General features: G+C 37.6%; 1 protein-coding gene across 1 annotated transcript in view; it reads right to left on the bottom strand.

Annotated features, from left to right (window-relative positions):
• Positions 1-17,013, bottom strand: part of USP24 (ubiquitin specific peptidase 24) — a gene marked incomplete at its 5' end in the record, with an annotated part of 155,372 nt that overhangs the window by 75,793 nt on the left and 62,566 nt on the right. Inside the window, 12 exon segments of the mRNA XM_010847192.1 lie at positions 4,501-4,674; positions 4,767-4,865; positions 5,567-5,677; positions 5,800-5,866; positions 7,705-7,820; positions 8,864-8,917; positions 9,081-9,221; positions 10,197-10,273; positions 11,723-11,834; positions 12,646-12,777; positions 13,418-13,567; positions 14,239-14,346. Of these exon segments, the coding sequence (XP_010845494.1) occupies positions 4,501-4,674; positions 4,767-4,865; positions 5,567-5,677; positions 5,800-5,866; positions 7,705-7,820; positions 8,864-8,917; positions 9,081-9,221; positions 10,197-10,273; positions 11,723-11,834; positions 12,646-12,777; positions 13,418-13,567; positions 14,239-14,346 (1,341 nt within the window).

Raw genomic sequence — 17,013 nt, 5'->3', positions numbered from 1 at the left:
AGACCAGAGATCTCTTTAAGAAAATTGGAGATACCAAGGGGACATTTCATGCAAAGATGAGCTCAATAAAGGACAAAAACAGAAAGAACCTAACAGAAGTAGAAGAGATTAAGAAAAGGTGGCAAGGATGGAAGAACTGTCCAAAAACCTCTTAATGACCCAGATAACCACGATGGTGTGGTCACTCACCTAGAGCCAGACATCCTGGAGCGTGAAGTCAAGTAGGCCTTAGGAAGCATTACAACAAACCAAGCTAGTGGAGGTGATGGAATTCCAGCTGAGCTATTTCAAATCCTGAAAGATGCTGCTGCTAAAGTGCTGCACTCATTATGCCAGCAAATTTGGAAAACTCAGCAGTGGCCACAGGACTGGAAAAGGTCAGTTTTCATTCCAATCCCAAAGAAAGGCAATGCCAAAGAATGTTCAAATTATTGTACAATTGTACACATCTAAAATGTCAGCAAGATATGCTCAAAATCCTTCAAGCTTAGGCTTCAGCAGTATGGGAATAGGGAATTTCAAGAAGTACAAGCTGGATTTAGAAAAAGCAGGAACCTGAGATCAAATTGCCAACACATGCTGGATCACAGACAAAGCAAGGAATTCCAAAAAAACATCTACTTCTGCTTCATTGACTATGATAAAGCCTTGACTGTGTGGATCATAACAAACTGTGGAATACTGTTAATGAGATGGGAATACCAGACCACCTGACCTGCCTCCTGAGAACATGTATGCAGGACAAGAGGAAACAGAACTAGACACTGAAAAATGGACTGGTTCAAAATTGGGAAAGGAGTACGTCAAGGCTGTACATTGTCATTCTGCTTATTTAACTTATATGCAGAGTATATCATGTGAAATGCTGGGCTGGAAGAATCACAAGCTGCAATCAAGACTGCTGGAAATACCAACAACCTCAGATATGCAGATGATACCATTTTAATGGCAGAAAACAAAGAGGAACTAAAGAGGAGAAGGGGACGACAGAGGATGAGATGGCTGGATGGCGTCACTGACTCGATGGACGTGAGTCTCAGTGAACTCCGGGAGTTGATGATGGACAGGGAGGCCTGGTGTGCTGCGATTCATGGGGTCGCAAAGAGTCGGACACGACTGAGCGACTGATCTGATCTGAAAGAGCCTCCTGATGAAGGTGAGAGAGGAGAGTGAAAAAGCTGGCTTAAAACTCAACATTCAAAAAATGAAGATCATGGCATCCGGTCCTATCACTTCATGGCAAATACATGGGGAAAGTGTGAAAACAGTGTCAGATTTTATTTTCTTATGCTCCAAAATCACTGCAGAAGGTGACTGCAGCCACAAAATTAAAAGATGCTTGCTCCTTGGAAGGGCAGCTATAACAAACCTAGACAGTGTATTAAAAAGCAGAGACATCACTTTGCCAACAAAGGTCCATCTAGTCAAAGCCATGGTTTTTCCAGTAGTCACATACGGATGTGAGAGTTAGACCATAAAGAAGGCTGAGTACCAAAGAATTGATGCTTTTGAATTGTGGTGCTTGAGAAGACTCTTGAGAGTCCCTTGGACTGCAACAAGATCAAACCAGTCAATACTAAAGGAAATCAACCCTAAATTGGAAGGACTAGCACCAAAGCTGAAGCTCTAATAAATACTCTGGCCACCTGATGTGAAGAGCTGACTCACTGGAAAAGACCCTGATGCTGGGAAAGATTGAAGGCGGGAGAAGGGGGCGACAGATATGAGATAGTTGGATGGCATCACTGACCTAGTGGACATGAGTTTGAGCAAACTCGGGGAGATAGTGAAGGACAGGGAAGCCTGGCGTGCTGCAGTTTACGGGGTTGCAAAGAGCCCGACACAACTTAGCGACTGAACAACAATGATGAAATATAAAAATGTGAAACTTGATGATGTTATGTACATCACTTCTGCTATTGATAAACTGTCTTAATAATGCTCTGAGTGGGATTTCATTCTTAAATTCTCACTACATGAAGAATATGCCCGCAATGCAGGAGACCCCGGTTTGATTCCTGGGTCGGGAAGATCCGCTGCAGAAGGGATAGGCTACCCACTCCAGAATTCTTGGGCTTCCCTTGTGGCTCAGCTGGTAAAGAATCCGCCTGCAATGTGGGAGACCTGGGTTCGATCCCTGGGTTGGGAAGATCCCCTGGAGAAAGGAAAGGCTACCCACTCCAGTATTCTGGCCTAGAGAATTCCATGGACTGGGTAGTCCGTGGGGTCGCAAAGAGTTGGACATGACTGAGTGACTCTCACTTTCACATATAAGTAGTTAGTTTTTAAGAAACATCACAATATTAACATTAACCCTGCAGGCTTCAGTGGTATCTATAGCAAGACTATGCTCTCTAAGTTTTAAAGAGTCAGCCACACAAGCATCTTACATAAGGTATTAAATGAAAGAGCTGTATGTAATAACCCTCTCCATTACTTAAATACTTTTACTTCACTTGAGTGCTGGTTATTATCTTACTTTCTAGACTGTAAACACATAAAGAGCAGAATGTCTTTTGCCAGTTTTGTATCCCTGGTGCCGAGCTCCTGGCACAGAGAAGGTACAAAAAACCTTGAATGATTCATAAAATCAACAAACACAGACTACCTATTATGTTTCACTGTTGTTTTAGGTGCTGGAAATACAGTAGTGAGCAAAACATTCAGAGGTCTGCTCTCACAGAGCTTACATTTCACTGGGGAGAGAAACAGGGACATTAAACAAGATGAATATTTTATATAGTACGTTAGATGGAAATAAAGCAGGGAAGGGAAATGAGCCGTGCAGGAGTAGGAACAGGCTGAAAGTTTAACTGGGATTGCCAAGAAGGCTCACCAAGAAGGCTACATTTGAGTGAGAGCAGGAGGAAGTGAGAAAGAACCTGGTATCAGCGAAGAAAATGCCTGGGTATTGGGGAAGAACAGGGCACAGGCCCCACTATGTTTGAGGACCATCATCGAGGCCACTGCAGCTGGAATGGTGAGGGGGAGGGTGGGTCCTGGGGAAAGACCTCAGGGGAGAGCACTAGTGAGGTGGGAGGTGTGGAAGCCTCTGAATTGAGGAGTGGCATAATCTGACTGGTCTGTAAAAAGATCATGGGATGCTGGGTGCTACACACCAGAGAGACTGAACTGGAACAAGGGCAGAAGCCCTGCGACCAGACGCAGCACTACTGTTACCCTCAGGTGGTGGGTGGGGCGTGATGGCTGCCTCGATCTGTGTGGAAGCTGTGGAGGCAGAGAAGAGTAGCTGGCTTCTGGATATAGATGTATTTTAAAGGTAGAGTCAAGGATTTGGTGATGCATAGAGGTATGAGGGAAAGAAGGGACTTCAAGATTCAGGCATGAATCCCTAGAAGAATGAAATAGGCATTATCTGAAACAGGACAAGACTGTGGGATGAAGAGGTTTGGGGTAGGAGCAGGTGGTGGGAAAGCGGGTAGCAGCTCAGTTTCAAAAGTTAGAATGGAGTCTATCAAACATTTAAGAGGAGATGCTGTGTTGAGTAATTGGTTCCATGTATCAGATGGTAAAGAATCCACCTGCAGTGTAGGAGACTCAAGTTCGATCCCTGGGTTGGGAAGATCCCCTTGAGAAGGGAATGGTAACCCACTCTGGTATTCTTGCCTGAAAAATCCCATGGACAGAGGAGCCTGGTGGGCTACAGTCCATGGGGTCACAAAGAGTTGGACTAGACAGAGTGACTAACACAACAATCTACACTTCAAGCTAAAGATAAAAGTTGGGGTGTTATCAATGTATATATAATATATAAAGTTTTGAAACTGGATGAGATTCCTAAATAAGATTCCTAAATAAGCGTAGACAGAGGAGAGGTCAAAGGACTGAGCCAGGGAACTTCTCTGCATACAGATCAGGAAGACAAAGCAGCAGCAGCAGAGGAGCCCAAAGAGGAAGACCTAGAGAGGGACGGAGAGCCCGGTGAGTCCTGGAAGACAAGTGGAGAAAGTATTTCAAGGGGAAAAGATCACAAGGAACAAGTCTGCTGAGATGTCAAGAAGATGAGGATTAAGAGGTGGACAAAACATGTGGAGTCTCTTTTCAAGAGGAGTCAAGAGAGGATGGTAAAGAGAGTACAGACTCTTTCAGGGAGCTTTGCTGACTTGAAAAGGAGAGAACTGAGGGAAACTGAAGCTCAAGTTTGGGTGAAAAAGGTACTTTTAAAAGATGGCAGAAATAACACAGCACATTTGACTGTTAATGGTAATGACCCAGTAGAGGACAATCAATGAAGAGAGATGTAACAGAGCAGCAGCAAGCAGGGGCCAGGCAGAATCACTCAGACTCACAAGAGTCTGGTTCAGAAGATTGATAAAGTACATAGTCTTCTCCCAACTAAATCCCAGCATTTCTGTGATACAGTTCTGAAGAGTCAGGACTTAGGAGGAAAGGACATAATTATCCAAATCTATATGGGCTGAAGGCAAAACTTCATGATGTGAAGTCCTTGTTTTGCACTTGAAGATTATCACTGGATACCTGCTCCATGGCGTATGATGAGCTGAACACCCCGCTGCTGCTGCTGCTGGAGCTGGTTGAGGAATCTGCGGAGCTCCCAGATGGTGTCCCACTGCCAGAAGTCTTCACTGTGAGGATTTGTTCATCAGAGAAGCCCAGCTGGTGGAGTAGCTTTTGATCTTTATTCACTGTCAGCTGCAGAAAGTGGTTTCTTAATTACTGAGAAGGAAAAGAGAGGAGAATACTGACAACAGACTAAAGTGACACAAATGTGTATTTACACCTACCAGACTGTCATTTGTAAATATCTGTATACTGTCCACTGGAGAGCACAACTGCTTGGCTATCTTCCACCGGACACTCCCTATAGTTTCATTACTGTGAGCCTGTAAAATGAAGTGAAACAATACTATAATTCGCTTATCAATTAATTTAAACAGCTACTAGTGAGCACCTTGTATGTACTGGGCACTGCTGCAGAAGCTGGGAACACAACACAGACCCAAAGACAAGAACCCATGCCCTCATGAGGCCTCCCCCTGCAGTAATTAAACATTCTATTCCATACGTCACTCCCCATCATGCCTGTAATCAAATTTCAAATCCTTCCACTGCAGAGCCTTCCATTCTTCCCCTTCTCACCGTGCTCTAGTCACACCAGCCACTTTCCTTGCCACTGAATAAGCCAAACAGACTCCCACCTTAGGACCTTTGTACCTGCTGCTCCCTTGGTATGGAAAGCTCCTCCCCAGAAATAACGTGCTCTGTCAATTCATTCAAGTCTCCATTCAAATGTGACCACCTCAGAGACCATCCCTGTCCATTCTAAAATATGTCATGTATACCCATCTGATTCTGTGGTATTCTTCTTAAATCTTTATAACACCCATTTATCACCTGATATCGTGTACTTACTCATGTACCTGCTTATACCCTATCAACTTTCTTTCAGTTCAGATCTTTATTTTAAATTTGTTTACCACACAGCTTTTAAAATAGTCATTCTTGCCGCTATCTTAATCAATGATGTTCATATGAAAATAACAAGACAGTATGGAAATGGTTTCAGAACTTAATGTAAACCTACCTCTACAGTGAAGGTATCTTTGGTAGACTCGTAAGTAACGTTAAGAGTTAAAAGATGTCCGTGGAATGAGGCACCATGAGGTAGAATAGTTCGGGGGACAGAGTAAAAATCCTTGAAAAAGACACAGCAAGTCAAATAAACAGCACAGTGCCACAGTTAAATGTCACAAAAATACACTCCTAACAGACTAGTTACAGGGTGATAAAGTTGTCTTACAAAGAAGAGAGGCTTACCTCTATAGTGATCACGTAACGTTCTGCCAGAAGCAGTAATCGCTCAATTATTACAAGTTTAGTGGATCTATGAATTAAAAAAAATTTTTTGAACATACTTGAATTGCTAACATGAGCTCAATTTCAGTCTCTTTCACCAAAACCACAACCACATTTAGCCCTCACTGAAATCTGCAAAACTAAACTTCCCTTTTACTCAAGGGAGAGATGGTTCAAGCAGGTCACAGCTGTCACACACAGACGGATAACAGGGGAGAAGCTGGCCCTCCCCACGTTTCCTTTCCTGTCCTTGTCTTTTTTTTTTTTTTTAAACAGTTGTTCCACAAATAGAAGGCCTGTGCTTCTTCTGGGTCTGCAGGCTTATTTGTTTATCAATTCACCAAGAATGAACAATCAGTGAGTTTGAATCTCATAATCTTACAACTAAAATATGCCATATAATTCTGTAAACACACAGAACCTGACAAAGTTCTGAACTGCCTGAAATTATAAGACAAATGCAAACCATTTAGTATACCACAAATGAGAACTGCTGTTTAATTAGCTTAAGAATGAGGCAGAAGAAAAAGATCCCCCCCCTGCAAAAAATGTTCATCTGGTTTATGTGACTATCCTGTATAGTTAAAACATATACAGAAAATGGTATCCCAAGGATTTTCAAAATAGTTAAGAAATCAACACACATCAAAGAGATACAATCATCTTTGGAACAGAAAACACATAGCAAGGAAGTGTGGAGCTCTCAGACTCTAAAAATGAGACCTGAGGTCTCTTTAGGTCAGAGTTAAGGAATCTTGCATATCATTTGAAATAAGAGGACTCCAATATCCAGCAGCTTATACAGTGACAGCTCCACACTTTATTAAACACTACATGTGTTAGCACTGACAGATGAAAATCCAAGTGCCCTCAAACACTTGATATTCTGGAAAGTCTAAATAGTTCATACAGGTGTATTTCTAAATCTCAGGCATGCTGATTAGCAGTACTGGAAATTTCACTTTAAAAGAGTTGGTCAGCACAGGGAATTATACTCAATATCCTGCAATAACCTATAATGGAAAACAATATGGAAAAAAATATACATATATAACTGGATCACTTTGCTATAAAGTGCTTTAAAAAGAAAAGGAACACCCCCAACTGTAAATAAAGAGAAAGAAATACACACATTCCAGAAGTAGAGACTCTATCAGCACCAACCACTGGAGGGCAGCAGAATGAGACACAGAGGGAGCTCTTCTCTCAGAACCTGACCACCACTGATTTGGGGCTGCTCACCAGTAATGAAAGACTTATTAAAATCCACAGAAGTAGTTTAACTGCTTCAATTTAATTTTCTAAATATCCATCTATTCTCCTTACTATACCAAAGAAGTACAGAAAATGCTCAACTCAAATTTCACTGACAACATCTGAAAACACTCCACACAGCAATGTGATTTAGAGATGTCAATTCAAACTTTTAACACAATTATTTGAAAAATAATTTTAAGTACATAACATTTTAACTATGATTATATCATAATGTACAATATTAATCATCACATGCCACTTCATTTTGCTTACACTGTGTCATGATTTGTCTATTCAAAAAGTTATGTCTAAGTAAATATTTCAAATTTGAAAAAAATTATTCTTCAGACAAAGAATATATCTTGGTTCAATCATAGAGTAGGCTACTCATATTACACAGAGTTAAAGTAAAATGAATCAAATGATAAAATATATGACAGGGAATACATAATTTTCAAGGATATGACTATTTGAAAAATACATGAAATAAAATGAGGAAATGAACAATTAACAGAGATCTCCAAAGGAAGAAAAAAGATTCCAATTTTGCTTTTAAGCTGACCGACCTTTGTGTGTTGTGCATCTGCTGTAACTTCTGTAGTGGCTTACCTGTAAGGAGACTGGACTGACGTGGCTACGGTTGGCATGGCAGTGGCTGTCAGCATTTTTGTTGCTCTGGTCACAGCGTGTGTCAGAGTGGGGCCACCAAGTGCCGAACTGGCTGCCTAAACAAGAAATTATTCTACATCAGGGTTTCTCAACATCAGCTCTGCTGACATTTTGGGCTGGAAGCTGTTTTGTCATGGAAGACTGTCTTGGACTTTGTAGGACGTTTAATGGCATTTCTGACTTGTACTCACCACCCACTGGCCACCAGGTGCTGGCAGGACCTGTCTAGTGACAACCAGAAGGTCTCTAGACACTGCCAAATGTCCCCTGGGAGGTCAAATAATCTCCGATTGAGAACGACTGTTCTACACGTGTTATTACTTACACGGTATCTTATTTAGGGTACCTGAGTACTTTAAGTGTTTTTATAATCACGTATTTGGATGAAAGTCACAACCTGGGAACTCCTGTACAGATTCACTGCCAGCATATATTCACTACCAGAAAATTTAACTTTTTAACATTTGAGGGCAGTAGCATTTTATGCTTTTGGAACACTCTTTATTAGGTATTAAACTTCAACAAGCACAAATTAGGAATGAAAAGATGAATGCTTACTACTTTAACCATCATGCTAGAAATAAGGCACTGGCAACACACACGAGACAGTATTAGGTCACAGGCTACTAATGGACAGATAACCAATACGGCCTACTACTGAGTGTGTTGCTGTGGCTTTTAACAGCATTTATGATATAAATGAAATGACACATGAGGAATGATGGGAAAAGAAGCAAGTGTGTATATAAAATTTCTGGACCAAAAAAGGAGAAAAAGAATCTATTGAAATGTGGAATGTAGAGAAGACAGTTTTATACCCCAAAAGGAGGTGGGGAGTGAGGTGTGGCATGGTAGGTGAAACAGGGAAGGTAGATGGTGGAGGGAGAAGGAATGATTTCCTATAAAGTTACATTTATTTCTATATTGTGGGTATCAAGGCAAATGCCTGTTCCCTATGCCGACAATACGATACTGCTGGCAAATTCTTCCAACGGGATCCAGCCAGAACTATACATGATCTCAAAATACAAAATTATAAATGGAAAAAAACTCAAGAGCATTTATTTCAAAAAAAGGTTAAATAAAATTTGCTACTCACTTCTAATCTTGTGTAGCAATCAGCAATGAATTTCTTATGTAATGACACAGAATCCTAAAAGTTAAGAGGTAAATGGAAATTAATGAGTCTACCATTTAGTTGTGATCATTATTAAGGATAAAATGTCAAAATAAAGAAGCTAAACTTTCAGGCACGCCAACTTATCAATTAAAAATACATTACTTTTTGTGTATGAGCACCTTTTTTCCTTACTTACCTTCTTTAACCTAGGATTTAGATTAATGTAACTGTAGTTTATAATTAATTGAATAGCCTCATTAGCAATTTCTTCATCAGGTGATTCCATGGCTATTTTCCAAATGAAATCCATTCCTATCAATTCCAGTTTTTCTACATACTGTTCAGAAGAAAAAAAATTATAGCACATCAAGGCCACAAAAATACAATTATTTTCTGCTACACTGTAAATCCATACCTCTTACAGTTCACTATGAATTAAGGCTACAAAAACCGAGGTACACTCGAGAACATTATTATACAAAACAACAGTTTTATATAATAATTTTTTAAAACAGAAAACAGCCAACAACAGAAACACTGGGCAACTTCTATGGAATCAGGACAGATAAGGAGATTTTCCTCCAGGTGTTATCCTACACTGAAGCTGCAACTCTACCCAGATGGGGCACTGAGGCACACATACAGGAATAACATGGGCACCCCCTGCAGGAGCTTTTCTTCAAAGGAAAGGGAGTCAAGCTAGAGGTGGTTACTAATCCTCAGGGCTCAATCTGGTCTTTTCAAAGCTCAGTTAGAAATGGCCAGATCGAGGGCTTACAAGATCTTGTAAAAATTCTAGGAAGTCAGGTCATGAATGAAACAGATCTGGAACAAGAGTTATTTTCCGCCTTTTTAAAGCTACTCACGTAAATATAAATGTAAGCTGTATACATTCTCATTTTCCTGCTTCTCTGTCTGTTCTAAAAATTTCCCTCCAAATCCTTGCCTCTGAGACCTCAAAACTGAAGATTTTGGTACATTCTCAGGTACCTGTGAACTGTTGGATCTGAGAGGTTAGAAGCTGGGCTAGAACTATCCCTATTCTGCGTTCACCCAGCCACAGGAGGCCACTGGCTCTCTCAGGTCAGCAAAAACCAAAGAGGAATCTGAGAAGTCACCTGTATGGGAAGGGGAATGCCCTCACACTCTGAGGAGCTCTCTGAATGATGCAGGAGACTGCAGTCAAGGAGGAGCCCATTCTTTTTAAAAAACCTCATGTCTTCTCTCAATTAGAATATTTTTTTTTTTTTGCTGAATATCAAGTTTTACTAGATTATCCAAATTATCTAGATTTGCAAACAATGCTACTTACCAACTGAGCTCCTTGTCTTTTCAATCGATGATCACACAGATTCACATTTTCAAAAAAAGTCTTAAATAAGTTAAAACCTGAAATTATAGAATGTCAGATAAATTCATGTACTCTTGGTACCATAGATAATCAATGAAAAGACAAAGTATATCAAGAGCTAAAACTATAAAACTTTCAGGACAAAACAGGCACAAATCTTCAAGACTGTCAATTAGGCAATAGTTTCTTAGATATGGTATCAAAAACAAGCAACAATAACGACAAAAAAATTTCATCAAAACTAAAAGCTTTTGTGCTTCAAATGACTATCGTGAAAATGAAAAGCCAATCCACAGAACAGGACAAAATGTTGGTAAATCATGTCATTTGATAAGGAGTGAGTATACAGAATATATAAACAACTCTTAAAACTCAAAACTAAAAGGGCAAATAACCCAATTTAAAGATGAGAAAAATTTTAATAGACATCTTTTCAAAGGGGATATGTAAGTGATCAAAGAGCCCATGAATATCCTTAGTCATCAGGGAAACGCATATTAAAGGCCATGAGACTCCATCTCAAAACCACTAGGATGGCTAAAAGAAAAATGACAGTTTATAATTATTAGAGAAGATGGGGAGAAATCAAAACCTCATATACTGCTGGTGGGACTGTAAAATGGTACAGCCACTTTGCAAAAAAGATTGGCAATTCCTCAAATGTTAATTATATCATACAGCAATTTCACTCCTAGGTAGATAAAAACTTGTATACGGACATTTACAGCAGCATTATTGACAATAACCAAAAGTGGTAACAACCCAGATGCCTATCCACTGATGAATGGATAAACACAATGTGTTACACCCATTCAATAAGTGTTATCCAGTCATATGGAATGGAGTTTTGACACGTGCAAAAACCTGGGTGAACTTTGACCACATTATGTCTCAGCTTGATCAAGAAGCCAAATACAAAAGGTGACATAATGCACGATTCTATTGATAGAAAATGCCCACATCAGAATAACCCACAAGGACAACAAGCAGATGCACGACTGCGGAAAGGGGAGAATGGAGAGTGGCTACATAGTTTCCTTCTGGGGTGATGAAAATGTCCTGAGGTTAAAAACGGTGAAGGCTGAACAAGTTTGTGAACATACAAAAAACACTTCGTGTACACTTTAAAAAAATAAATTTTATGGCATGCAAAGTTCATATCAATAAGAAAAACTTCAATCAAAATAAACAACTGAAAAGAGGATGTCTATACTTGGAACAATTTTTACCTTAAATGAATCCTTTCTATACTAAGTAATTTCATGAAAACAGTTTGACAGTTATTAGACTGTGCAATTTAAAAATACCATTCATGTAAAAAGAAATTCATCTGTTTATATAAACATGTTTATATAAATGTATCTTTATATGCATAAGGCAAAGTCCAGAAGCATATACCAAACTGTGACGCTGTTTCTCAAAGTGGGCTGAAAAGAAAAGAATAAAATTTAAAGAACTGAAAAAACAATTTTGATGTTTTTCCTTACCATTCATAGTGATTTCATATGACTCCAATTTAAGAATTTTCTCCTTGAAGAGCTGCTGCTGAACATCACTCTCAAGATCATGTTGCCCTTTTGTAAACCATTCAAAACACATCTGCGAATCAAGACAAATATCACCCTGTAACTAAAACCCACTTCAGGCATATACATAATCCAAACGAGGAAAGCAAAGACAAATGATTTTTAATTTTTCAGAAATTTATAATGCCTTAGTACCACTCAAAACTAAAATGAATGGAACTCTGGAACTAAATGAAGCAGTTAGTTACAGCAATCTTTCTTCTAGATAATGAAAATACATACTCATACTTTCCACTGAATCATTACATTTCAGTTTTTCCACTGACATTTATTAAATAAGCTTTACACTGTGCTAGGCACTGTCACATACTTGATCCTTTCAATAACTCTATGATGTAGTTAACGTTATTCTGCAAAATGAGAGGAGGAAATAGTGATTCACTGTTAGGAAACGTTGAAGCAACTGTCATTCTAAAGATCTGTCTAGACAACAATTCTTTCTTTAGGGTTTCTGGGATACAACATCATTATAGGAACTCAAAGTTTCTGCTGGTTAACTTAAAATTAGTTTCATGGGAGGGAAAAAAAAAAAACTAAAGAATACACTAAGTTTGCTGTACTCACTTAGCTGAATTTGGTTTTATGCAGAATGGTTATCAAAATTACCAAAGATCTCATATGCTTGTGTATATAACATATATATATCTTTTCAACACTCTCAGCTCCTAGCTTATTATAAATGTATGCTTAGTAAACTGAAAAATGTTTAGAATTGAAGATATGAGACATGCATAAAAATGGGATATACACACAGTAAAGCAAAATACTATTTATTTATTAAGTCACACTTTTGTCTTACTTCATCCATAACGCCATCTTCTTACCTCTCTATCTAATTCACAAACATCCTGGCCAGTCACAAGACACTCCCAGATTTCCTTGGCACGATTCCAACCCAAATACAGAGTAGCTTCTTGCAAGAAAAATGCCAGGAATTTAAGATGGGCTTCTAAATACTGGAAAAAGAAATAATGCTAATTAGTCAACTCCAGGCATTCATACGTAAAAGCAAACAAACAAACAACTGAAATTAAAAAGTAGTTTTACCTTTAATTAAAAAGTAGTTTACCTAATGCTTTCTCTTGTAATTTAGGGTAAAGTAAATGTGAGAAATCCGTTTATGAGGTGACAATACAGTGTAGCAGAAACTACTTGTCTATTACAAACTCGGGTGACTTTAGATGCCAAGCAATCTCAGAGTAAAACACCAGAACACAACTGATGAGTGAAGATATTTTTCTATTTTTTGGAAAACAATATTACTGACAGCTTTGAGAAACAAAAAGCCATGAGCCACAGAACTGACAATTATATTTTCGATCAAAGACAAAAGATATTTATTTTTAATACCATATCATATGCAGTTATGTTAGGTGATTTACTGAAAGATATACCCACAAATATCAATTTTCTACCCTTTTCTCCACACCCTCTCCAGCATGGTTTTATTAAAGATTAAAAACTGTTCCATAAGGACAAAGACACCTCATGCTTCCTCTTTAGAGTTCTTTCCAATAAATATTACTTTTATAGTTCAAACGCAAAAAGATCAAATGGATGCTGTAAGTCATGCAACAACAGCACAATGCCAGGTACCTCCCGGTAGGTATATCGGCCATCCACTAGCGTTGAGCCAGTTAAGCCTCCAGGTCCAGCCACGGCTGCTGCAAGCCGATGACAAGCTATCAAGCTTCCTGTTACCAGTTTTACTATTTCAAAATTTTTCTTCAAGTCTTGAATAATGCTCTTGGTGAAAACAAACGAACAAAAAAAGGTATGAGAATGTGCAGCTACTTTGTCAGTTTAATACAAGCTTCTATTTGAGCATACAGTTGAGGAACAGCAAACATAAAAATTTTTCACTCACATTTCCTACATAAAAGTAAATGAAAACAATCTCATATGTACATTTACTTGGGAATTACTATAGAATTAATAAACTTCCCTCGAAAATTTCTGGTTCTAAAGGAATTTTTTATTATTTTTTTAAAAAATAAGTCTTTCAAAAGCACTATTTCACTTCTTGCATACTTTTCCAGATCTTTCTTCCCAAGTCTCTTACACTGAAGAGCCTGTAGTTCCTTAAGCGAACTAATGTTTTTTCACAATATAAAACAAGTCTTGCGAATCTTTTCAAATTCCTACAATACTATTCTAACTTTTAAAAATTGGCTTACTTCAGTAAATTAAGGAAATAAAAAATAAATGAGTTAGGGATATATCAAAAGACAAGCTCCACAGAAATGAAAGCAGAATGATACTTAAATTCAAGATTATTAAATAATATAAATGAATTATATTAATAACCATAAAACTGTAAAACAGTCACTATAAAACTTAGCAATCTTATGATGTTTAGTCATTACAAAAGGTTATGCAAGTAACTGCATAATAATCAAATATAGCAATCCTCTTACCTTGTCTTGCTTCTGATAGGTTTGTTTTATGAACGAGCGGGTGATTTCATGTAGCTGACGCAAAGCTGGTACCACCCATACAAACTGGGGATTGTTAATCTGAGACGACTAGAGTTAAAAAGAAGTTACATTAATTTAGAAATAAATGGCAGGTTAAATTTATTAGCTATAAAAAAGTTCCAAGTCAATTAGGTTTTACTGTTATACATTCTATTATTTTTCTCTTCACATTGCTCATTTATAGTTTATCTCCATGCACTCTTAATTCAGTCTCCAACTTCTTATTCTGCATGCAATCCTAAAGCCAAGAACTGCAAACAGGAGTGGATATGAAATGACAGTAAATGTACAGGGGTACATCAGCAAAAAACAGACAACAAGGAATTAGCAACTTCAGAGGACAGATTATAAGTAGCACAGGCTGCTAGGATATGTTGACATAATAAAATAAATCAATGGCACAAGCTTAACTTGGATAATACAGAAGTGGCTGATAAGTAAAATGGTATAAAAATATGATTTTCTACAATGGTATGATCAAGATACCAATGATATGATCAAGATACTAACAGTGGTCTAAGTATTAAAGAAAATATCCATGATCTGCTTGTATTTCCTAGTTAAAACAATTTTAGAAGAGAGAATTCTGTTTTTATTAATTATTACAGCCACTTTATAATTTATATTTTTGAAAACACTTTTAAATATGTTATTTCTGAAGCTGGTGCATGACATTCCAGATCTTCATGTACATATCTGAAAAGTCTGATGTTCATGCACTACTCTTTAAAAAAAGAACTGCTTTTTAATAAATGACATCTTTCAAACTATGAGATTTCATTATAAAATCTGTAAAAATGTCATATTAACACTATTAATCGACTGATCAAGTAACTCTCTAAAAACTGAATTATAGTTAGCATTTACTTTAAAAACTTTATTTTTTTAAAAAAGCCTTCTTGCTTCTTCAAGTCTTTCTGTAAGATAAAGATGCCTATAGGGCAGAAAAATACTTTTGATGTCATTTGCAGAAAACAGTTGTACTACTAAATACGTAAATGTGGGCAGCTATTGCCAAAATAATATTGGCTTTCCTAGAGATTAGCCAATCAATCAGCAAATACCATATTTCCTGGATTCTAAGATACAAATTTTATAAAATTCAACATTTCTGATAGTGATACTTCTTAAGAATTATATAAAAGAAACTTTCCGGCCATTAGGCATAGGAGTAGGTTTAGATACGGCTATCCTTATGTGGGATGTGCAAACTTGGCTGTTACAAAGGTATCTGTTCATCTACCCATCATTTCTGTTCTTACATGGCAGAGTTAGCACCAAACAAGGATGGGTTTTTAATTTAAACGTAGATCACTGATTTGTTTCTTGAATGCTATCAAAGGATTACACTATGACGTGGTATTGATGAGCCCATCATGTCTATCATTTCAATTAAAAGCAAAGAAAACTGCCAGTGGTCTTAAGACTAAAGCATTTTCCAAAGCCAGGAGAATTTGGTGTGACAGACTCATACTCTGTGAAGGGTTACATCATTTGGCATTAAACATCTCTCTGTCCAAAGTTACAGCTTAATTCAAGAGGAACTATTTAACTTGTAGTATAAACAACTTAATGAAGGAAAAAAGCAGCTTGAGTTTTACAAAAAAGACAAGGACACAAAACTCTATATTTCTCAACATGCCTCAAAATTCTATACTCTTAAAGATTTCAAAGAAGTCCAAAGCACTACACTGGATAATGGAAAGCAGCATGCCACCATGTGAGGCTGTACATACTGGATTAACCCTGTGATGCGTGGTGCAATCACTGGCATCTTAGAATCAGAGAAATAAGGTATACATTAAAAGGCAACTACTTGAAAGACTAGCTAGGATATTTCTGCTAAGACATAAAAGTTGCAAAATGACAGAAACTAAAATTCTGAGGCTTAAGTCCAAACTGATACCTTCTGAAAGGATCATAAACATTGGGATATAAATATAAACCTTTTTGTAAATAATCAGGTATATTAGAAAGTATCATTATGAGTCAATTATGGTTAGCTTATTTTTTTGACACTGAAAACTATCCTTTGGAATCTGAAAGGTATTTCTGACATAGCCTTTCTAGAGTTCAGCAAACAAGACATGTTATTTATTCCATCATATCTATGCTATGACATTATGCTGCTAAGCTATAAGAAAATTTTTAAATTACTGTTTTCCACTTACAAAAGGGGCAAGAGAATATGGTGAACAATTAAAATGAAAATATTTGATAATGTCTGATAACGAAGCTGAGGTTTCGTAAGTAGCAGTTAATGGTATATCCAAATTAAGACTGAATGTTAGCTGAAGCTGTAGAGGTCAACTAGTTTAGCCTGCAAACCTGTGCCTAAACTCTCCTTATTCATTTTTGTTAAAAGAGTTGTCTTCCGGTGTTTCCAATGATGAGGAACTCAGGAGACAGTGCATTCTGTGTCAGATTGTCTTCCTAGAAAGTTCAGGGATCTGTGATACTGAAACATGCCTTTACCATAACTGCTTATGAGACATAAAAACTAAGTTGAATCAAATGTCTCTAACAATCCTAAAAGTATCTAAAAGAAAGCTTTCATATTCTTTCTTGAGTTCTCACTTCTCAAAGCTGAATATCCCAATTCTTCATCTGCCTTGTTTTTCCAGACCTAGCCATTTATCTAGAACCAAAGTAAAAATTTTTACAAGGGTGGACACTTTTTACAAAGTATTTCCTCCTGTGCTAATCAATCACATC

This window comes from Bison bison, unplaced genomic scaffold (genome assembly GCF_000754665.1).
Source record: "Bison bison bison isolate TAMUID 2011002044 unplaced genomic scaffold, Bison_UMD1.0 scf7180017864244, whole genome shotgun sequence".
NCBI classification, from domain to species: Eukaryota; Metazoa; Chordata; class Mammalia; order Artiodactyla; family Bovidae; genus Bison; species Bison bison.
This window is presented reverse-complemented; position numbering and strand designations above follow the sequence as displayed.